This window comes from Corapipo altera, unplaced genomic scaffold, assembly GCF_003945725.1.
Source record: "Corapipo altera isolate COAL_440 unplaced genomic scaffold, ASM394572v1 326, whole genome shotgun sequence".
Classification (NCBI taxonomy): domain Eukaryota; kingdom Metazoa; phylum Chordata; class Aves; order Passeriformes; family Pipridae; genus Corapipo; species Corapipo altera.
This window is the reverse complement of record NW_020884945.1, coordinates 793,775-815,970: the sequence shown is the minus strand read 5'-3', so window position 1 is coordinate 815,970 and position 22,196 is coordinate 793,775. Positions and strand designations below refer to the sequence as shown.

The 22,196-nt window shown below is 51.9% G+C and overlaps 1 protein-coding gene across 5 annotated transcripts in view; it reads right to left on the bottom strand.

Moving 5' to 3' along the window:
- Positions 1-4,896: 4,896 nt before the first annotated feature.
- Positions 4,897-22,196, bottom strand: part of LOC113956128 (H(+)/Cl(-) exchange transporter 5) — a 36,508-nt gene continuing 19,208 nt past the window's right edge. For all 5 annotated transcript variants that reach the window (XM_027662351.1, XM_027662352.1, XM_027662350.1 and 2 more), the window contains 11 exons: positions 20,405-20,556; positions 18,249-18,348; positions 16,666-16,850; positions 15,887-16,009; positions 15,234-15,440; positions 14,579-14,659; positions 12,967-13,509; positions 11,470-11,656; positions 9,905-10,303; positions 7,822-8,038; positions 4,897-6,545 (listed from right to left, as the gene is read on the bottom strand). In XM_027662351.1, the coding sequence (XP_027518152.1) occupies positions 6,455-6,545; positions 7,822-8,038; positions 9,905-10,303; positions 11,470-11,656; positions 12,967-13,509; positions 14,579-14,659; positions 15,234-15,440; positions 15,887-16,009; positions 16,666-16,850; positions 18,249-18,348; positions 20,405-20,556 (2,285 nt within the window). In that variant the 3' untranslated portion in view covers positions 4,897-6,454. The remainder of the gene's footprint in view (positions 6,546-7,821; positions 8,039-9,904; positions 10,304-11,469; positions 11,657-12,966; positions 13,510-14,578; positions 14,660-15,233; positions 15,441-15,886; positions 16,010-16,665; positions 16,851-18,248; positions 18,349-20,404; positions 20,557-22,196) is intronic.

Below are 22,196 nucleotides of genomic sequence, written 5' to 3'. Positions count from 1 at the left end.
CCAGGGCTCTTGACATCCCCACCAGTCCCAAACTCCCCCCTTGGTGAGCACCGAGCTCATCCCAGCTCCGCGTCCTGGCTCCTCTGGCAGCAGCCACGGGAGCTCAGGGCTGAACCAGCCAAGCCAGGGCTGCAGGAAATGCAGCAGGTGGTTCCAAGATTTCCTTTGAAAGGGGGTTTAAAGTGGACATGGCCCGATGGAGCCGGGAAGGAAGCAGGGAAAGCAGCCCCGTGTGCGTGAGCGGGGAGAGCCGGGCCCGGTGCCAGCGGGCCATGGGCCACTCCGCTTTCCTGGAAAGGAGAGGGCTCGTGTGGGTGGATGGATCGGGGAAGGAGAGCTCCAGCAGTGTCAGGGCAAAGAGCAGCCTCACCCTGTCTGGGGAGAGATGAGTGGTACAAAGAGAGATGGGATGGAATTCCTCTCTGTGAGGGCGGTGAGGCACTGGCACGGGTTGCCCAGAGCAGACTCAGCCCCCCCTCTGCCCCGGTGCTTCCAGCAGATGGGCTCAGCCTGGCCAGGGACATGCAGCCTGGCTGACTGTTCCCACCTGGACAACACGTGGATTGGGTGGCAGCAGAAAACCCAGCCTCCAACCTGCACCAACACTGCCTGCCCCAGGACATGCTTCAGGGAAGAGAGAAGAACAAAGTGTGGAGAGACCTGGGTGAGGATGCAACACTTTTCTCCAACTGAGGAAGCAAATAAACCAAAATATGGAAGACTTCTCATAGAGATTTTTTTTTTTTATTCTTAAAGCTGTTTATTAAAAAAGACATTTCCCTATTTTAACTTGAGTATTCCTGATAAGTTCACTGTAGCTCCTATTGGAAAGTCAATGGTCACTAAATCACTTTTGCATCAAAGGATTGAGCTGATCCTGCTACATCCTTCCCAAAATCTGTTTTCTTTAGGCTTTTTTTTTAAAGACAAGCAAGAGTAGAAACACCACCAATACTTGAGGTCTTGGAAGGAGGGGTGTGGTGGAGCCACAACAGACATTTGCTTTCAACAGATTCATTACTAAATAATGTCACAACAGTCCCCCTATCTGGGGAAACTCTTTATTTCTGGCATCACCAATTCACTTCATTTGCATCTAACTCAGCCTGGGGAACAATGCAGTTACCTCAGATACTTCTACAAACATAGTGCCCAAAGTTTCACCTGGTACTGCACTGTTGGACATGCTCAGCAGCAGCAGAGGCCGTGGCCTTCCCTCTGGATCCCGGCCAGATCCCTCCCTGCAGCTGAGGGCAGAGCTGGGTGAGGCCAGGGCAGGTGGGGACGTGCTGTGGGAACACAACACGTGCCCTGGGGGAACAGGAGCCTCAGTGCAGGGACCAAACCCCTCCCACAGTGAGGAGCAGTTTGGCTTTCCAGTGCAAAAGACAGGGCAGATCATCCCACACAATCCAGGGCTGCTTTCCCAGTGCCTCCTGTGCCAGCACATCCCTCCAGCTCAGAGCAGTGCAGATGAAATAATGAAATTCCCCAAAATCGAGGCTCCAGCTCCCCAGGCAGCACATCCTTGTGGTGACAGCTCCAAGAGTTCCCAACCCTTCCTTGATAACCTTGGGCCAAAGGAGGGCAGGGTTAGATGGGATACTGGGAAGGAATTCTTCCCTGGGAGGGTGGGGAGGCCCTGGCACAGGTTGCCCAGAGAAGCTGTGGCTGCCCCATCCCTGGAAGTGTCCAAGGCCAGGTTGGAGGGGGCTTGGAGCAACCTGGGCTAGTGGAAGGTGTCCCTGTCCATGGCAGGGTGTGGCTGATCTTTAAGGTCCCTCCCAATCCAAACCATTCCATGAGTTTATGATCCCCTCCTGCTCTAAACCAGAGGGGGGGGGGTGGTCACTGCTGCACTAATAACAATTCCACATTGACCTGATTTCTCCTGGCCTCTCCACGTGGATTCAATCCAGGCAGAAACTGCTTCCTGCAGCCACTGACAAAGGACCCTCTTATCTCCCCTGCAGAGGAGCTGCTTTTACCTCAGTGCAGAGGAGCCCAGCCCAGGGCGTTCACGGCCCCGACCCTTTGTCTCTAAATAAATCCTGCGTTCAAAGGCTCTTTTTTTTCCCGTTTGTTGTTACGAGCCAGCCTCATCACTACCTCCAAGTCTCCATCTCCTCCCAGACAAGACCTTGTTTTACTTTCAAGTTCCCAGCCCGGCCCGAGTTTGTGGCGGGAGGAGGAAATCCACTCCAAAAAAACACGTCACCGCCCCAGGAAATCATTCCTTGGGACATTGTAAATAAAGCACACAAAGAAAGGCAGCGGGGTGTGACCCCACCATCGCTGCCGGCACCCCCCGCTCTGCCCCAGGGTACGCAGGGCACCTCACCAGCCACCGCTCCCCCCCCAGGCAGTAATTCAGCCTGGAAAAAGGGAGACAAAAACAGAAACCCTTTTTGCTACGGCACGAAGGATTCATGGAGCTGCAGGAGGCGGGATGCTCGTTAAACCCTTGGGAAAACATTAATGCTGAGGCACCGTGATCAAGCAGAGGGGACCCGGCGCTGCTGCAGGCAGGAGCCCGGAGCTCATCCATCACGGAATCACAGATGGCTTGGGTTGGAAGGACCTTTAAAGGCCATTTAGTCCGATCCCATCTCAGCTGTGCTGCTCCCAGCCCCTTCCCTGAGGTCCCACTGAGGAAGTTAGGGGGATTTCTTTACTCCGCAGGGGGTTTTCTCTCCTTTTCCAGTGCCAGTTGCCTTTCCCTGCTCAGCCTCTGGCTCGCAGCAGCAGCAGCAGCCCCCGGGGCGGCGGAGCCGATTGCAGCGGCTGTTCCTCCCCATTCCGTCCCATTCCCTCTCAGACACATCCCCGCTGGCAGCGGCCCCGGCCCCGCCCCGGCTCTGCCCTTGGGAATGACGGAGCTGTACACAAGGAAAGTGCTGAGCCAGCTCGATCCAGGCTCACGGGCCTCGTGCGCCACAGACACGCAGTTTTCCCCTTTATTATTTCCCCAGTGAGATGAGCTGGAGGCACCAGGAAAAGATAATTCCACTTTTAGAGAAAATTCTCCCTTTTCTGCCTCGTTCAAACCCCAGCTCTAGGATGGAGTCCTGGAATCACGGACTGGTTTGAGTTGGGACCTTAAAGACCAGCTCGTTCCAAGCCCCTGCCACGGGCAGGGAGGCTCAAAGTCACCTCCCCCCGCTCCCATCCTGCATCCAACAGCTGAGCACAGCCAGCCCTCAAACCAGGAGACTCCCAAATATCATCTGTCATGAAAAGGATATGGTAACTCCCTCCAGGTCCCTTCCTCCTGGGTTACTCATCTCCAGCTCTGACCTGCATCCACAGCTGTCTGCTGAAGGGAATCCCAGGGCTCCTCCTGGAGTAAAGAGCAAGAACTGGACAGGGCAAAACACTTCTCAGGAGCTGGAAGTGCCCCAGGGAAGGGGTTTCTCAGTTTCTCTGCTGCACAGAGGTTTTGATGAATCCCAGACTGGTTTGGGCTGCAAGGACCTTGAAGCTCATCTCGTTCCACCCCCCTGCCATGGGCAGGGACACCTTCCACTAGCCCAGGTTGCTCCAAGCCCCGTCCAACCTGGCCTTGGACACTTCCAGGGATGGGGCAGCCACAGCTTCTCTGGGCAACCTGTGCCAGGGTCTCCCCACCCTCACAGGGAAGGATTTCCAAACTAACCCTGCCCTCTGTCAGAGTGGAGCCAGAAAGGGATTATTTTTGTAGAAATTAAAGGAATTCAATGAAAGCCAGGAGCTGGTATAGCCCACAGCTCACTAGGGAAGGGAAGCACCAATCCCAGTATGGAGTGATACATCCATCCACCCCTGCAACCTCCCCACATGTGCCTCATGTCCTGCATCCCTGCTGGAGCCAACACAGTAACAAGGATCAGGTAATTCTGCTGCAGGTTTCCCTACAAAGAGAACTACAGCTCAGAAATAGGCCTGGAGCTGGAATGAGGATTTTCTTGGCACGGACACCATTTTTGTGGGATAACAGGGTGGGCAGGCTTTGCAGACAGGCAGAGCAGCTCCAAAGCCCAGCTCCAAGCTCCCATTTCCACCTTGCCCACACGTTCCAGACCTCCAGCCACTAAAGCAGGAAACTTATTAGTTTCCCCATGCAAATGCAAAGGATCTGCCCAGCAGGAGGCATGGAAAGGCCCTGGACTGTTGGAATGTTCCCATTCTACTCTCCCATTGGCACTGCATTTGCTTTGGTATTGTAAGGACTTGAAATCCCGCCCACACCAAGGACAGAGCCTCCCTAAAGCCCAGCCCTACCGGGCTTTCCCTGCCTTTCCCAAACTCTCACCCTTCCAGGCAGGAGTTTCTCCAGGACACCTCTCCCACTAAAAAAACAATCCAGGGGACAGACAAAACGATGGCTGAAGAGCTGCTGGGCAGGTGTTTCCTGCCCCAAGCCCGTGTTCCCAGATGGCAGAGCAGCTGCTGTCCCCTCCAACATTGTGCTCCCTGCCCTCTGCTTCCCCAGGAGCAGCTGGGATGACCCACCAGCCAGCTGGGATGTTCCATCTGGGATGACTCTCCAGCCAGCTGGATACTTCAGACTGCACACAGATTTCCCTTCTGGCACCTCCTGCCCTTACCTTTGCACTGGGCTGCTGCAGCCTCCCCACTGGGAGAGGAATCTGCTCATGGATCGTGGATCTAATTGAAGCAGGGACTGTATTTTCCAAGCTGGAGCCCTCCTACATATGATAAGGTAAAGAGAAAAGTGGAAAAGCTTTGTCTTTCTGATATTCCAAGTGTGCCACAGGGAAGAGAAGCCAGCATGTGCAGGACAGGCATCCCTGGGAAGGAGCCCCCAGGGGAGTGGGAGAAAGCAGGTTCCTCCCTGGACTCAGCCCCAGATCCCCAGAGCATCCCCCTGCCCTCCAAGTAGAACAACAACAGACATTTAAAGGCAGAGTTGCTGCTGGCCCGGGCTGAAGCAGCACACAAAGCATTCCAACCATCTCCTGCACAAAACCACCACAAACCAGGCCAGGCATTTATTTTCCAAGCAGAAGGAATAGGATCTGTCAGTGACATCTCGAGCTGAGGCAGCTTTGAGCTGTACAAGAATTCCAACATCGCCACGGCGCCGCTGGCTGGAAGCAGCAGCAGCAGGGACGGGCTGCTGGATGGCTTTGGAAGGTAAAGTATCTGGCTTTTGCTCCATGGAAAGATGAGGAATTTGTTTGCATTTGAGAGAGTCTGAGTTGTACCCAACTTCCAGCCAAGTCCAGCCAGGAGTCCCCACTCCCCACAGAACAGGTTTATCACAGAGCGTAAAACAACTGCGGCCGTGAGGAACAGCATCAGCTTCCCCAAGCACCCATCAAGCTCCCCAGCTCCAGGGAATGGGCACAGTTTTATTAACAGGAAAATCATTTGGTCAGCTCTGGGACAGGGATTGAGGAGCACAGAGGGACATGGTGGACCAGGCTAGGAAGGGTTTATTGCATAGTTGTTGGCCAAAGGAGACCTGGAGCAGCGCCGCAGGGAAGTGGCTGTGTTGGAAGTTCTCCAGCTGGAATCTGGCGTGAGAAGGGAGCAGGGAACAGCACACACACACCCCTGTGGACATTCTGGGTGTGGGGCTCTCTGGTGGGACAGGTGGTGAGGAGGAGGAGGTCACCTGTGCAATGTCCAACACCATCGGGGGGTTTTGGGAAAGGGCAGGAACGTCAGGCTTGGCCTCTGGGATTTTCATTACATGCTCAAGGGAAATCAAGGAGGTGGAATCCTTGGGCATGGATCTGTAAAAGGGATCAGGAGGGGAATACATCTGTGAACTCCTCCTGCCTCCTCCTTGGGGTTCTCCTGGCAAGGCAGCGACAGAGTAATTAATACATTCACTAATTAATTAAAACCAGCTTCTTCCCAATCAGAAACTGGGCCCAATTTTAAGGGGGAGGGTTGGTCTGCTGTTTTTTATCTTCTTTCAGCCAAGCAACCTCAGCCAGCCAATTTTTAATTTTCCCTCCCCTGTTTTGGCTTTATAAGGTTCTAAATTTTCCCAAGTGGCTAATTGGGAATACACCACCCTGAGTACAGCCATGTCCCTCTGCCACCACCTGAACACTGTGCAAGATCATCCTGCTCCTTCCACACCTCTGGAGGTGCACAAACACCTTGGATTTTCCTCCCCAGGTTAGTAACAACAGTTCCAATGAAAGAAGAGGAGGAAATACAATTCTCTAACATTTTGCTTTTACTCCTTCATGGAATCTTTCCAATGCAACTTCACAAAAGCAACGTAAATAAAGTCTATTTTTCTTCTAAAAAGAAGATCCTGTTCACAGATTCCGTAGTGCAATTGGTTATCTGGTAGAAAAAAAAATTATCTTCTTCGGCTCCATGGAGGAAAACTCTGGAAACAGTTCCATGGTCTCAATAAAAATAGGAAAGTCTATCCAGGATGGGCTAGAAAGTTCCATGTGTGTGGACACACAATTCCTACAGTCTGCCTCTAGTTGAAGAGGATGGACTCTGGGTCCTGGTTGGCCATCTGTGCAATGTGCTTTAGTACATCCTTTTTGGTGATGATCCCCAGCAGCTTCCTGGAAAATGAAACATGTTTTTAATGCACTGACACCCCCAGAAGGGTCCCTGGCAGGGCTATTTGAGGCCCTTGCAGGGGCTGAAGAACCTTCTGGGATCTGAAGTGACACCTCACCCAAAGTATTCTTCCCTGTGAGGGTGGGGAGGCCCTGGCACAGGTTGCCCAGAGAAGCTGTGGCTGCCCCTGGATCCCTGGAAGTGTCCAAGGCCAGGTTGGACAGGGCTTGGAGCAGCTTGGGCTAGCAGAAAGTGTCCCTGCCCATGGCAGAGGGTGGCACTGGATGGGATTTAAGGTCTCTTCCAACTCAAACTTCTGGGATTCTATGAAGTGTGACACTCACAAAGCCTCAGCAGACACTCCATCAGTATTTTACATTAAAAAAGTAAGGAGGTTATAACCAAAAGACTAATATTAATCATAGAATCATGGAATTCTCCTGGTTGGAAAAGACCTCCAAGACCATCAAGTCCACCCTGTGCCCGATCCCCACCTTGTCCCCAGCCCAGAGCACTGAGTGCCACGTCCAGTCTTCCCTTGGACACCTCCAGGGATGGGGACTCCACCACCTCCCTGGGAAGTTCCAATGTTTAACAACCCCTTCCACGAAGAAATTCTTCCTGATATCCAACCTGAACCTGCCCTGGCACAGCTTGAGGCCACTTCCTCTTGTCCTGTCACTTGTTACCTGGAAGAGCCCAACCCCCACCTTGCTATGAGGTCTTTAAATAAATAAATAATCATTAACTTCCTAACTTCTTCTCTAAAAAGACCCACTTCAGTGTGTCTTTAAAGCCCCAGCACTGGGCAGCTGGGCCTTAAAAAGGTGCCCAAAGACAGGCCAGGAATGAGGGAGCTGGGAAGAACATCCATGGAGAGCACACGGAGTGGTGTGGGGGAGCTGGCAGTGCCTGATCCAAAGGCACCACAGCAGGGAGAGAATTCCTGCTGGTGCCACGCTCCAGGAACGGATCACTCAGTTTGCTCTCATCCTTCCCCTCCTCAAACTACTCTTATCAGCACCAAAGCAAATTCCAGGATACACATGGACAGATTTGGGAGGGGGTTTGAGCCCATCAGCTGCAGAGACCCATCAGCACAGGAGCTGGGCCTCTGCCTCACAGCCCTTATCTTCCTGCTCCAGCTGGAACTGGGCTGTCACAATTCCCTTCTTCCAGGCAAAAACTGCTCCAGCATCCAGCATGGATGCCCATGGATGTCCCCTTTGCCCCTTGAGAGCAGAGGAGGCTCTGACCCAGGGCCCCCAGGGCTCTTACCCGTTGTGAGTGACGAGGCACTGGCGCAATCCCAGCTTGCGGAAAATATCCACGACGATTTCCATGGGCGTTTCATCCGTCACTGTGAAGGGACTGAGGTCCAGGATGCTCCTGAGTTTCAGCACAGAGGGGGAGCTCGGAGGCAGTGGGGGACAGTAGTCAGTGAAACAAATGATTGAAGTGCTCACGATCCCGTCCTGCTTCTTCCGGGCGTTTTCTGGAAGAAGAAATATCTGATTAAATATCAGCCCTCCTTTCCTTTTCTAAATAGAAGAGCATTCCCCTTCCTCTGCCCACACTGGATGTCCTTAGAAGTCCATTCCTTCCTTTCACCTGAGCTGTTTCTTTCCCCACTGAGGGAGGGAGTATGTTTCCAGCCTTTCTTCTAATGGAATCACAGAGTCAATAAGGTTGGAAAAGACCTTTAAGATCAAGTCCAACCACCAACACAGCACCACCACCATGTTCACCACTAACCATGTCCTCAAGTGCCACATCCACACGTTTTCTGAACATTTCCAGGGATGGTGACACCACCTGGGCAGCCTGTGCCAGTGCTGGACAACCCTTTCCATGAAAAAACTTTCCCCAATATCCTAAACCTAAACCTCCCCTGGGGCAACTTCACGTCGTTTCCTCTCCTCTTGTTACTTGTTACCTGAGAGAAGAGACAGCAGAACCTCCAAGGTCTCCAAAGTTCCACCCCAGGGGTGAGACCAGAACGTGCTTTGCCCAAGGCCAAGGCTGCTGCACCTCAGCATTGTGCTCTGGCCAGGTAAATACAAGTTCTGAAGATCTTTAACTTCCCAGTTTTAAGAGGCAGTAGATAAAGTGCTTTGTACTTTTATAAGTCACCAATTCGGGTCCCATGCAGAGCAGTTAAAGGACTATTTTTAAGCCCTTAACGACTTGCATAGGCTCCATGGAGGTCACTTGGGTCAGGAATGGAAAACATGTCAACATCCCTCAGACCTTCCCACGAGAGCACGCACAGGTAACGTGGGTACCTGCCACACTGCAACTCAATAGCAGCATTCCAAGACTCCCTGGGAGCGGGCTGGCCTGGCAGCCCAAACACCAGGATCACTCTTAGTTAGTCCCTGGAGATTCCAAGGAACACAAGGGCAGGAATTTGTTGTGGTACTACAGAGCTGCCTCACAGAAGGCAGGCAATGCACAGAATGTCACAGGTCACTTGTTCCTAGATATTTTGTTCCCTATCGACATAAGCATTTGCCCAGGTACTGATTCAGGAGAGCAAGAGCAACAGTCACATGCTCCAAAAACTGTACTGAATATCCTAAAACCAAGGCAGAAATCTCACCTGAAAAGAGAGAAGGAACACGTGGAGTTGATTTGCAGATGAAGAAACTTAATTATAAAACTCCTCTAGCCCTGCCACAGACAAAGCGAGCTCAGGACCCACCTCCCTCAACCCACCTGGGCAGTGACCCAGTAATCAGCACCTGGACCAACCAGACAGGTTTGAGCCATGACCAGTTCACAAAGCTTCCCACATCCAGTCACCACAAAGCCAGGAAGGCTTTGCTCTTGCTGGAAAGGAGCCTCACACTTCACAACCATGCCTTGAAGTTCACAAACTCAGCAGAGCCACACTAATGGCACTGGATAACTCTACAAGGATCTGAAAGGACACTGTAGCAAGGTGGGGGTCAGCCCTTTCTCCCAGGTAACAAGTGACAGGACAAGGGGACACAGCCTCAAGCTGAACCGGGGGAGGTTGGACATCAGAAGGAATTTCTTCACAGAAAGAGCTGTTAAACATTGGAAGGGGCTGCCCAGGGAGGTGCTGGGAGTCCTCATCACTGGAGGTGTTCAAGGAACAACTTGGATGTGTCACTCAGTGCTCTGGGCTGGGTGACAGGGTGGGGACTGGTCACAGGTTGGACTTGGAGGTCTTTTCCAAGTGATTCTGGGATTCCGTGACAAGCCACCCTGTCCTTCACATCCGATGCAAGCAGGAGGCACCAGGAAGCACAGCCACCAGCACGAGGGGTGTCTGAACTCCTCAGGTTAATGGCAGCTGGCATTTAAGGCCTCTGGGAGCAGCACTGCCCCTTACCAATTGAAATGATGAGGTCCCTCCTGAGGACAAACCCCACCAGGCGCTGGGAGGCCCGGGACACCACCACGGGGTAGCCGCTGTAGGTGGTTTTGGTGACGATGGTCTCCACGTCCTCCACGGTCATGCTGTCCTGGGTGATGACCGTCAGGGGAGGGTCGTTCTTGCGCGGCCTCATCACGTCCATGGCCCGCGTCTTGTGCGAGAACTCCTCCTTGGCCTCCAGGAAGGGGTACCCGTTGAGCCGGATGTGGGCGTCGTAAATCCCTTCCCGCCCGATGGCGTCGGCCACCCACTTGCTGGTCATGGCTGCTGCCATCAGGGGCACGATGTACTCCAGCCCCCCCGTGAGCTCGAACATGATGACCACCAGCGACACGGTCATTCGGGTCACCCCGCCTGCGGGCACAGCACAGGAAGGCAGATGACACAAACGGGTGATTTGGGGGATTTTCCACCGGCTCCCAGGTGTGTTTCACCCGCCCTCTGCCACCCAGAGAAGGGCTGGCAGCAGCACAGGTGGTGCTGTTGGGCTCTGACATGAGTGGAACCCTCCGTCCGTGGGATGGGGTGCAAGGTTTCTGTGTGGTTTAGTCTCGGCACATTTTAATTATGCTTTTGAGATTCAAGTCCCAAAGCGACATTTCAGAGGAGTTTTGTTCCAATACCCAACCCCTAAAGGGGCACTTCAGTACTGCCCAGTGGCAAACAGAACTGTAAATGAAGTTGAACTGGATTCATATTCCATATTTCTATTTATTTTCCCATTACATTCAAACAATCACAGAAGGCTGGAAGGAATCTTAAAGTCTATTTTGTTCCAACCCCCTGATATGGGCAGGGACACCTTCCACTAGACCAGGTTGATAAGTTGCATCCCCTCTAAAAAGGTCCAAGATGGGGTTTGGTAACATGTTTTTATTGATCCTGGGAGTTTTTCCTGATAAAGTAATGCCTTCAGAGTTACAAATATTTTGTGGAGAAGAGGATTGGGAATTACAGGTCTGGGAGGATTGGAAAGTGAAGTTGGATCACGTGCACCCAAACCCTCAAACTCAGCCAAGAGGGAGAAGTGTTACCAAAAAACACTTGAAAGCAGAATTGCATCATAATACTTAAGGCCAGAACAGGAAGTAAAATGAATTAAAACATTTTACTTTAAAAATCCCATAGGAAAATGTAAGCCCCTGGGCAGCCTCATCTGTCCCGCCTCCCACTCTGGAGCTTCCCACCGGAGCCTGCCGTGTCCAGCACCAGGTTGGGGCTGGCAAAAGAACACCAACAGGATGAGAAACACATGGCACGTTCTGCTAAGTGTCCTGACGCTCTGGAGGTGAAGCCAGCTTCGATGGCCTGCCACAACTGCAGCTCCCCCACCACAGAGCCACTGAGAGGCAGAACAAGACGACCTTTAAGGCCCCTTCCAACCCAAACCATTCTGTGATTAAAGCTGAAAAAGACCTCTAAGATCACCCGAGTTCCAACCTCCAACCCCTACAACGCCTCTTCACGTGGCCAAGCGAAGCCCCAGCCCACGGGCTGGCCCTGGGGAGGGCTGTGCTTACCCAGACATGCCGCAGCGCCCACCATGGCGTAGAGGCCGGGGGTGATGCAGTCGGCCCCCTGGCTGCACCAGCCGCTGAAGATGGCCCAGTCGTGGTGGTAGAAGGCCAGCTGCTCCACGGCCACCCCGAGCAGCCGCCCTGCGATGGCCCCCACGGCCATGCTGGGGATGAAGAGGCCCGAGGGCACCTGTGGGAACAACGTGTCGGTGAGCGCCAGCGCCCGGAGGCTTCACAGACGAGCGATGGAACCCCCAAACGGACACAGTTAGAGGGTTTGCTGGAGTTAAACTCACAGAACTGTGGGGTTGGAAGCGATGTTTTAAAGGTCTTCTATAGGCCAACCCCCACGCAATGAGCAGGGACATAAAAACTGTCAAGGATCAGAGAATACTAGAGTGGTTTGGGTTGGAAGGGACCTTAAAGCTCATTGAGTTCCAACCCCTGCCACGGGCAGGAACACCTTCCACTAGACCAGGTTACTCCAAGCCCTGTCCCCTCTGCCCTTCCTGCACCCTCGTGCTCCAAATTCTCTGCAAGAGAGTCTGAATTGTCTCCTTTCTGACCAGGAGAACCAGCCACACAATTGGTTGGTGTGGAACAGGACAAGCTCTTCTCAAAAGAGAACATAACCAACCTTCACCCTCACCCCGCTAACTCCACGCCTTTCCAACCACACGACCACATGTTTATTGCAGGCGTGGGATTTTCCCACTCTCTTCATTCACACACTGGGCGTGGAATCATCCTTCTTCCCTGCCAGAAATTCAAACTCCACTGTGACAGGGAATTAGCACACGCAGCACAAGTGACACCCAGCAAAGCCACTGTCAGCACGTTTCAGCTCTGTTGTGCTGTTCCAGGACTCTGAAAGCACCTGTTGTTTGAATGAGGGAATTCCCTCCCTCCCCTTTCGTTTCCACAGTGGCCATACAGCTTTGTCACACCTTGTCTGTCTCTCTTACAGACTCAATGGTTGCCTTGGAATGTCAGCAGGGCAACAACGATGCCAAACCTCTGTGCTGGGGTCACCTTTCCGGGCAGATCCTTGAGGACTGGGGAAAGGGGAGATACTCAGCTCCACCACATGAACCCCACTGCAGGAGAGCTCAGACCTGGGCACTACAACTGCAGCTCCAGAGGCTGCACCAAATGAGTTCCAAACCATCTGAGCAAGGAACAGCTACAATTAAGCATTTACAAATTAAGGTGTCGATTGCTTTGCAATTACCTGTTGCATCTGTACCACATATATTTTGAAAGGGCCTGAAGCAGGACAATTCTGTGTCTGGAAAACAGGATGTGGAGCCCTGAGACACCAGTTTTGTGACTGCATTTGGTGCTGGCACTCAGGATGAAAGGTTTCTACTGCCCTCAGGTACGAAGGGCAAGACCAATACCTGCAGCCTGTCACCTTAGAGCAGAGCTTGGGGGGAAAACATGTCCGGTTAGGGAGGAAATTATACTTTAACACCAGGAGTCCTTTACAGCAAGCCTCACCTTCATGCCAAAGGTAAAGATGGTGATGAAGACCTTCATGATGAGGGCCAGAGCCAGCTGCCACATGGCCGTGTACACGCCCGGGCCGGCAGCACGGTCCGGCAGGTCGTCCCCCTTGGTGCTGTTGAAATCATTCACGTACTCGCACAGCTTGGACGAGTCCAAAATCCCACAGTCGTTGAAGAGCTCTGAAATGAGCTCGCTGGTGCTCATCCTGGTGTACTCGTTGGGGAAGGCCAGGATGGCTGTGATGGCCGTGACCACAAACACCTCCAGCACGGGGTATTTGCCCAGCCGGGTCGTCTTGCGCCGCCGGCACCAGGCGATGTTGCTGCGTATGAAGAAAGCTCCCCAGAGTCCACCAAATATTCCCAACAGGATGAAGGGCACCAGCTCCAGCAGGTGCCATGGCATGTGAAACTCCACGTAGAAGAGGACGAGGCGGCTGTTCCCGAAGGGGTTGATGGAGCGCAGGGTGAAGGCAGCGACCAGCGCGGCGAAGAAGGAGCGCCACAGCGTCTTGAGAGGGAAGTAGTAACTCACCTGAAGGCAACAACAAAGCAGATTTGGTCACTTTAACACTTGTCACTGCCCCACTGCAGGAAGCAGAGCCAGGGCAGAGATCCATGTCTGCTGGCTCATTCCATCCTCTCCAGCCAAGCAGCCCAGGCTTGATTTGGAGCTCCCGATCCAACAGCGGTTGCAATGAATGGGATGGGCCCTGGCCTCCCCACTTCCACTGCAGCAAGTGCCCTCTGTGATCCCTGAAGCGACTCACTCAGATAATAAAAGGTGTTACACATCAGCCATGAGCTGATTCTGGAGAACTGTGTGGCTCTGCAAGGTCCAAAGTGCCAAACAGCAGCACCTGCTATCACTGCCACTACAACTAGTGCTCAGCTGAGCAAATCCACTCCAGCCCTCCTCCAAAAGCCATCATGGCCCTCCCCTGGGCTAAGCCTTGAGGCAAGCAGTCGTGATCTTTTCACACCTGAGATCAAGAGATCAAGGTTTAGAAGCTCCTTGGGAAGAAAAGGGGGTTGATAAGTCAGAGAAGTTTGTTCCCCAGTATCCTGGGACAGAGCTGTCAGGAGAGTGGACAAGAGGAAATGGCCTCAAGCTCTGCCAGGGGAGGGTCAGGTTGGACAACAGGAGGAATTTCTTCACTGAAAGGGTTGTTAAACATTGGAAGGGGCTGCCCAGGGAGGTGGTGAAGTCCCCATCCCTGGAGGGATGGATGTGGCACTCTGTACTCTGGTCTGGTTGACAAGGGATCAGCCACAGGTTGGACTTGGAGGTCTTTTCCAACCTCAGTGATTCTGTGATTCTATATGGAAAACACAGCTGTGGCTGTGAGCAGTCAGCGATGCCGAGCATGGACAGACCAGGGGAAACCAACCAGTTTATGGCAAAGCTATGGACAGACACAATCCAAAATTAACCCTCCAGCACTCACAAGAATTACCTGAACCCCCAACTAGCTTTTGGGTTGGCCTTGTACATACAGTATTCCAGAGGCTCTGCTTTCCACAGCCCAGCAGGCAGGAGTGGGCTGTGTTTTTAACCCAGCAGGGCCAGTTCTGCACTAAACCAGCTCAAGAGCCAAGGTTACCTCTTCCAGGCTGAAGAGCACTCCTCCGATGGGCGCACCAAAAGCCACCGACACGCCGGCGGCGGCGGCTGCTGACAGCACCTGAGGGAGGGACAAAGGCAGTCAGACTTCTCAGCCCTCCCAACCACTCCTTTCTTCTGTTTGCCTCCACTTAAATTTGTGCATGTTTATCTCCAGCCAGTGCACGGTCAACTGGGGCTGACCTGCCTTAAAGGCAGCAGGGAAAAGGTGGAGTGAGCCAATTCCCGAGGGAGAAGCAGCTCCAAAAAAATCAGCGTTAGCATTTCAACAGTCCCAGCCCCAAATGGGTAGAAGTGGCATCACTGGCAACTTCCTCTTCTGTTTCAACCGATTTCACCTCAGATAAAGCTTCAGTACAATACAATAGCAGTAATTTCACCCCACAGAACACCCTGAGTTTTCCTGTCTCACATTCCCCCTGTGTCTCAGCAGGGTGTAACATAAGTGGAGGTGCTCTGGAGCCCTCCAAACCCTGCTGGCCCACCCAGTGTCTTCTGCCAGGTTTGGTTCAGCAGAAGGTACATTGGCACACGTGGTACACGCTGGCACACGGAGAACATGCCAGAACAGAACAGTTTACCCCCCGGGGGAAGCCCCAGAGCCACGACCTCCCCACTTTGGTGTCTCCACGTACCTCCCTGCGCTTGGCTTCGTTCTTGCGGTACTTGGTGAAGAGATGGCACAGGATGTTCCCACAGCAGCAGGCGACGTGGACCAGGGGCCCCTCCTTGCCCAGGCTCAGCCCCGAGGACACGGCCAGCACGAGGGTGATGGTTTTGATGACCAGCGTCCACTTGCCCAGGTAGCCTCTAATGATGAAACCACTTAAGATAGTTTTGATCTGGAAGTCAAGCACACAAAGCTCTACAGGCTTTCATTCAAGCCCTGGTCAGAGCTCCTGATTTACTGGGCATTCCCAACCCTACCCTTCCCTACAGCTTTCAGAGTGCCCTCCACGAGCTATCAAAAGTAACTTAGAGTCTGTAAAATTTTCCCTCCATGCAAAGGCAGAATCAGCCACCTGAGTCCTTCCTTCAGGGCCCCTATCCCTGATGAAGAAACACCCAAGCAGTACCTCCTGCAGTAAATGCCAAAAAATCTTAATTTTTAAAGGGATTGCACGGAGATTTTAGTACCAGACATGTTTCAGGAATGGCTTGGAAAAACACCCATACGTTAAACCACTACCTGAAGTGGAAGAAATTATTCCATAGCAGGTGTGTGTAAGTTTTGGATGGTGGATCCCCTACCCCACCTGAAAAACAACCCACTCTCATTCTCACTCACCTCTGGGATCCCTGAGCCACAGGCATATGGAGCAAACCCCTTCACAAGCAGCACAGCAAGAAGGGAGAACATCAAGGCCCAGACGACGTACATGAAGTAGTTGAGAATATACGCAAACGCCCCCTGAAAAAACACGGAGAAAAATGCCCAAATTAGATCATTTCAAGTGACCCCATATCACACCTGTGCACTGAAGGGAGCACAGAGAAACAGCAGGTCATCCCAGAGAGTTATCAGCCAAAAATGGAGAGAGCTACCCTAAGCCTGAGGTTTCAAGGTACATGTGCTGGGTTATGGGGATGAACCAATCCCACCTCCAAAAGCCGTTCATTAAACAGCAAACAAGGTACGGGAGTAGAATCATGGAATTATTTAGGCTAGAAAAGACCTCTAGGATGATCAAGTTCAACCTCAGCTTGGAAGTGGCTCAGTGTTGTCCCAGTCAAGCAGCTGCTCCACTGCATAGAGCTGCCCCAAACACAGGACTGGAGCCCGTGACGTTCCCCCAAAATGTTCACGAGCAAAATACCCTCCAAGCACCACACCTTGGACACACAACTAACACACTGCACCTGTAAAACTGGCAGTGTTTTGCTTCCCCACATCCCTATCTGAGGACAACTTGTAACTTGTTGACACCCTTGGAAGACCCCAACGATGAGCGTTTAACCACTGAACTACCCAGAGCTTGGACTTCTGGCATCTACACCCAGATCACTCCCTGGGATGACACAGGCTGGGTAACTGGGGAATCCAGCAGCAAAAACAGCTGCAGTCACCTCTCCATAGCCCAGGATGAGCTGGGACCAGCTCTTCCACTCGGGACACTTGTCTCTGTCGGTGAAGGTGGTGTTGGATTTCCAGCAGCAGTGCTCATGGTTGAACCAGAACCCTGCCAAGCACACTCCTTCCTTCAGATCCGTCATCCAGTGGGCAGAGATGTCGATCAGCCCTGCCAAGGAACCTGGTTTAAAGGAAAAAAAAAAACCCAAATAGTTTAATAATCACCTTGTGCACATCAAACACCTGAAGGTCACAGCCTGCCCCACTAGTTCCTGACTCACCCTCCAACACAGAGAAACACTGGTATTTCTGCCTACAATTCATTCTGTGGAGAGCTAAAGGGGTAGATTTGCTTGATTTTGAATAATTTCAATATATTGAAAAGAGCAGGTGAGGGAACAGCACGGCTGATGATATTTCAAAGGCTGACTGTGTTCAAACCCACCCTGCATCGCCAGCAATTAATTCTTCCCAATGACACTGAAAAACTGTTTATTAAATATAGCACAGCAACATTCCTGGAGGACTCAGACAAAATGTGTCACCAGAATCCAGGAGCTGCACCAACAACGCCGACACTGTGACAGGAATAACTCTGAATTTGGAAAAAAACATTTCCAATGCCAATTCAAAAAAAGAAAAATAAAGGAGGGGAAAGTTACAACTGTGCCAAGTGAAACAACGCCAGCAGAGCCAGCACAGAAGTTAATTTGGATTTTAAAAGAGGAATCTTCATGCAATTTCTATTAATAACTTCTGTGATCCCCAAAGACCACTGGGATCAGCTCTGCTCTCACCCAAACCCCTGGAGCAAAGCAGAGGCCAGGGACAGGGACCTCTGATCCATAGGAGCAAGTGGCAGCACAAGCTTCAGAGGCTGCAATCAACATTCAGCAAATCCAGCAGTTAATGACAAACTGGCCAGCAGCCTTCCTGGGTAAACATTAACAGGAGATTTCACTTCAACCCTCGTGACAGATGCTTTGCTGCTTCCTATCGGGAAGATCTGTATCCAAGGGATTTACTCCCGCTGCCCTAGGGCCAAAGTTTGCTTCTAAGTCATTTAAAAGGTCTCAGCCAGCCAACCTCTGAAAGAAGCTGACTTCCAAAAAAACACCTCTTCCTTTCTATATCCAAGTAAAGTGGGGAAAAAACCAAAATAAAAAAGAAGTAACTCTTGCTGGCAGCCCTTGGCATTAACCTCTGCAGTGCCCCCAAGGAGCACTTGGCACAGGTGTACACAAAGCACAGCACTCTCCTCCAGCCCAGCATTTCCATCAGCTCTGCTTTAATTAACATTTTTTATTTGTTTCAGAGCTCTGCACCAGCAGCAGACCCAGAGCAGTGTCCAGGACAGCTCTCAGCCTCAGTTTTGTACTTTGCTTTTGCACAAACGGGGCCTCAAAACACTTAAAAATATTTCTCTGTGAACTACAATGCAGCGGCAGAGCCCTCGGTGGCGGCACAAGTCCTCACTCCAGGGACAAATCCTGCTCCAGGGACCTGCCAGGGCTTGTGGAGGAATTGATCCCGATGCTGTAGCACAGGAATTAAGTTTTCCCTGGAGGTTTGCCCTTACCTGCCAACAACCCAATGAAGAGCATCAACAACCAGCCCGAGAAGGCATCGCTCACGCTGTGCAGCAGCGCCCAGGTGGACTCTTTGCTTCTGTTGGTGATCTGGGAAAGGGTTTTCAAAAGGAAACAAAAATCCATGAGGACACTGATCCACTGTGGTGTAAATGCTCTAAGAACTACTTGGTGACACTGTCACTGTACTTTGAGGGGGGTGAGGGGAGAGAAAAAGCATCAGACAGCAGCTGCTCCTACAGCTGGTGCGGTAAATGCAGCTCTGGTTGGGAGGTGTAGGAGAATGGATCGAGGGTCATGGAATCCCAGAATGAGTTGGGTGCAAAGGGACCTTGAAGATCACCCATTCCAACTCCCTGCTATGGGCAGGGACACCTTCCTTATCCCAGATTGTTCCAAGCCCCATCCAACCTGGCCTTGTACACTTCCAGGGATGGGGCAGCCACAGCTTCTCTGTGCCAGGACATCAAGGGGGTCACAGGTTTAATGCCAGCACAGAGGAATGGTCAGGCTGGGAAGCAGCCAATGGTGGCACCAGGAAGTGAGACTCAGCCCCATCCCAGATGCCCCAGGCTGAGCTGACCTGTCAGTCTCACTGCTCCTGACAGGCAGACAAAGGGGGACAGAACAGTCATTGTGTGCCCCGAGTACCCAGCTGCCTCTCCCAAGGGAAACATTCCAGCTCACCACTATTATTCCCAGATAAAAAGGCACATTGATGCACACAACTAATGCCCACTAAATGAGGAATAAATGCAGTAAGAATCCTTTCTGCCTGGATGAGCATCTGTTGGGTTTTTCCAAATGCCACACTGATCCCTGTGACGGAATCCAGGAGGGCTTGGGGTGGCTGCCAAAACTACTTCCTTTAGATTTCTTTCCACTGGACAAACCCCACACCTCTTTGGCCAGCCCTAACTTCTGCCTTGACCTGATTTGATCTCTCCTATGAAGACAGGCTGGGGTTGTCCAGACTGGAGAAGAAAAGGCTCCCAGGAGACCTTAGAGTCCCTTCCAATGCCTAACGGGGCTCCAAGAGAGCTGGAAAGGAACTCTGGACAAGGGCCTGGAGTCACAGGACAAACAGGAATGGCTTCCCACTGCCAGAGGGCAGGGATAGATGCAATATTGGGAAGGATATTCCTGGCTGTGAGGGTGGGGAGGCCCTGGTACAGGTTGCCCAGAGAAGCTGTGGCTGCCCCATCCCTGGAATTGTCCAAGGCCAGGTTGGACAGGGCTTGGAGCAACCTGGGCTAGTGGAAGGTGTCCCTGCCCATGGCAGGGGGTTAGAACTGGATGATCTTTAAGGTCCTTCCAACCCAAACCACTCCATGATTCTCTGATCTCTGCAGACAGGAAACTGTGCCACGCTGATGGGCACCACCTTTGTACCCACACCTGTGACAAGGCTTTGGGGTTTGGACCCTTAACCCAATAACAGGACCAGTTTTGGGGCAGGAGGCAGCAGGGACACAAAGCCCCTTGGCTGGGTCTGCACTCACTCAAATTTTTGGGCATTATACTGTATTTCTTGTATTTATTCACACCCAGAGCAGAGTGTGTGCTCTATTTGGGTCCTGTTAGCAAAGACACAAGTTGTTTTGTGAGGCCCAGGGGAAAAAAATAAAGAATCAAAGAATATTTTGGGAAACAAATAGACAAGTTGAGTTCAGTCATCACCCTCCAAGAGTGCTGCCAGCAAGGCAGGAGCAGACTGAGGACATGGGTAGTTCATTTAAAGTCCCCCTTGCTGTCTGAGCAAATTCCTTTAATTGCACAGTGGTGCAAAGGGATTCTGGAAGAATTCTGGAAGAATTGCGCTTCTCAAACAAGAAAATTCCAACAGAAAGAGCATCTTTCACCTTTGCAGTTGTGAAAGCAGATAAACAGGCTGGTTTGCCTATCTGAAACCCACATTTTAAATAAATAAAAATCTTCAGGAGAGAAGTAGCAACTGATAAACTGCAACATGGGGGATTTAAGGTTCCTTTTCCTCTAACTGAAGCTCTCACCTCCCATCCTAAGGGTAACCTCTTCATCCCAGGTGTCTCCAGGAAGTGCCTCCCTACCCCAGCAATCAGAACTAAGATTAACAAAGTTAATTATCCTGCCCTCAGTGCCAGTGAGGAGCAGTAGGAATTTTTACCTCCCTGTGCCTGTCCCGGTCCCTGGATTTCTCTCGCACCCAGTCTATAGTGTTAAAATCTTCATAGGTGCCCACTCCAGGAAGAGGTTCCTCCAGGAAATCCATCATGGTGCTTTTGCCATTCATCCCTCCTCCATTATACGTGGAAAAGCCTGGTGGGGGAGGAACGGGGAAAATTGAGCATTTCTTAGTTTCCCCCTTTTTTATAAAAGCCCAAAACACTGATTAAGGGGGGGAAAGCACAGATTTCAGTGGAAACAAAGAGCTGCTGAGATGTTCCCGAGCTAAATACCCCAGGCACACCTTCCCAGGTGATCTGTGCCAGGTACAGCCTTCCCAGCTCCAGCAGCTCACATGGAGATGGGGCTGTTCTGGAAATGACTGTTCAAAAACAAAGTGAATCATCACTAGATGTTGACTTTCCCTAAATCCAGGACTTGCCGTGAGGATATTTTGCCATTTGAAGTAAGCAGAGGGGAGAGGGAGAGGAGAAAGGGAATATTTGAGACCCCCAGGAGAGCTGAAGGGAATCCCTGGTCGATCTGGTCGTGGTGGGTAGGAGGGTATGAATGGGAGCAGGGAAACAGGGAAAGCAAAGCATCCAGTGGGGCATGGAAAGCAGAAATAGTGGGATCAAGTGGGATACCATTGGGAAAACACCAAACTGAGGCTTGCAGCCTCCCTTGGTGGAGAGAACTCAGCCAAACCACTCAACCTGCTGCCTAACCTGCTCCAGCCCATGGAAAACGATGGTTAGTGTGGGTGTACACTCCCAAAATCATGGTTCTGTAAGACACTAAGTGTTTCCAGTCATCCAGAGGGAAAAAACAGAAAAGCAAAAGCCGAAATCCAATCAAAACTGGGAAGTGGTGGGGAAGAGCAGGGTTAAAACTCCCAGGCAGAAGGATAATGGTTGATATTTCACTCAGCGTATTTAGGTTGCAGCTATCACCAGGGCAAAGGTGTCTCCAGATGGAAAAAACAAGGAATTCAAACAGCTGCTCTCTGCCCCATCATCTAAAGCAGGAGGGGAAAAAGAGAGCTGTGATGTCTTCCCAACCCATCTCCCAGATTGGCACAGCTGCCTCTTCACAGGGAAAATGGCACAGGAAAACAAGATGAGTCACGTACAGAACTGACAACCACCACAAAATAACCCACTTAAAAAGGCTCCTCGCTTCATCTGGGACAAAAAGAAGGTGAACTGGAGCTCTCCAGAGCTCTTCCCAATGGTGAGAGCACAGGCCATGAGCCCCAGCTTGCACTGGGAAGCAAACAGGGCACGTTTGGCAAGAGCCGCAAGGAATTCCTGGTTTTAATGACATTTCTGAGGTAAAAAGCTTGGAAATACCCAAACTGGCATCAAGGCTTCCCTGTTCAAATCTCCCCACTGGAAATTCCAAGTGCTCTTCTATAAATCTGATGGGCAAGAACCTCCCTGAATGAATCCCCCAGATAACAACATCCAGCCAGGTGGGAGGCCGTGGAGCGCTGAGGTACCTGGAGCTCCTCCTGCCAGCCTGGGTAGTGCTGCCCACGGCCTCCAAGGCAATGGGAGCTGCCTGGAGCAGGGATCTGGTACAGGGGACAAGCCAAGGCCTCCTCCCAGTCACCTGCAGCTCAGCAAGTCCCACCTGCAGCCCAGAGCTGCAGCTCTTCCCAGCCAAGGCCACCAAAGGACATGGAGACTGTGCCTGTGGCAGAACTGAGCTCAGCAGGGTCTGACCCAGCTCCATGGGGACACACAACATCCCAGTGCCCACCTGGGAGACTCTGTGGCACACCAGACCTT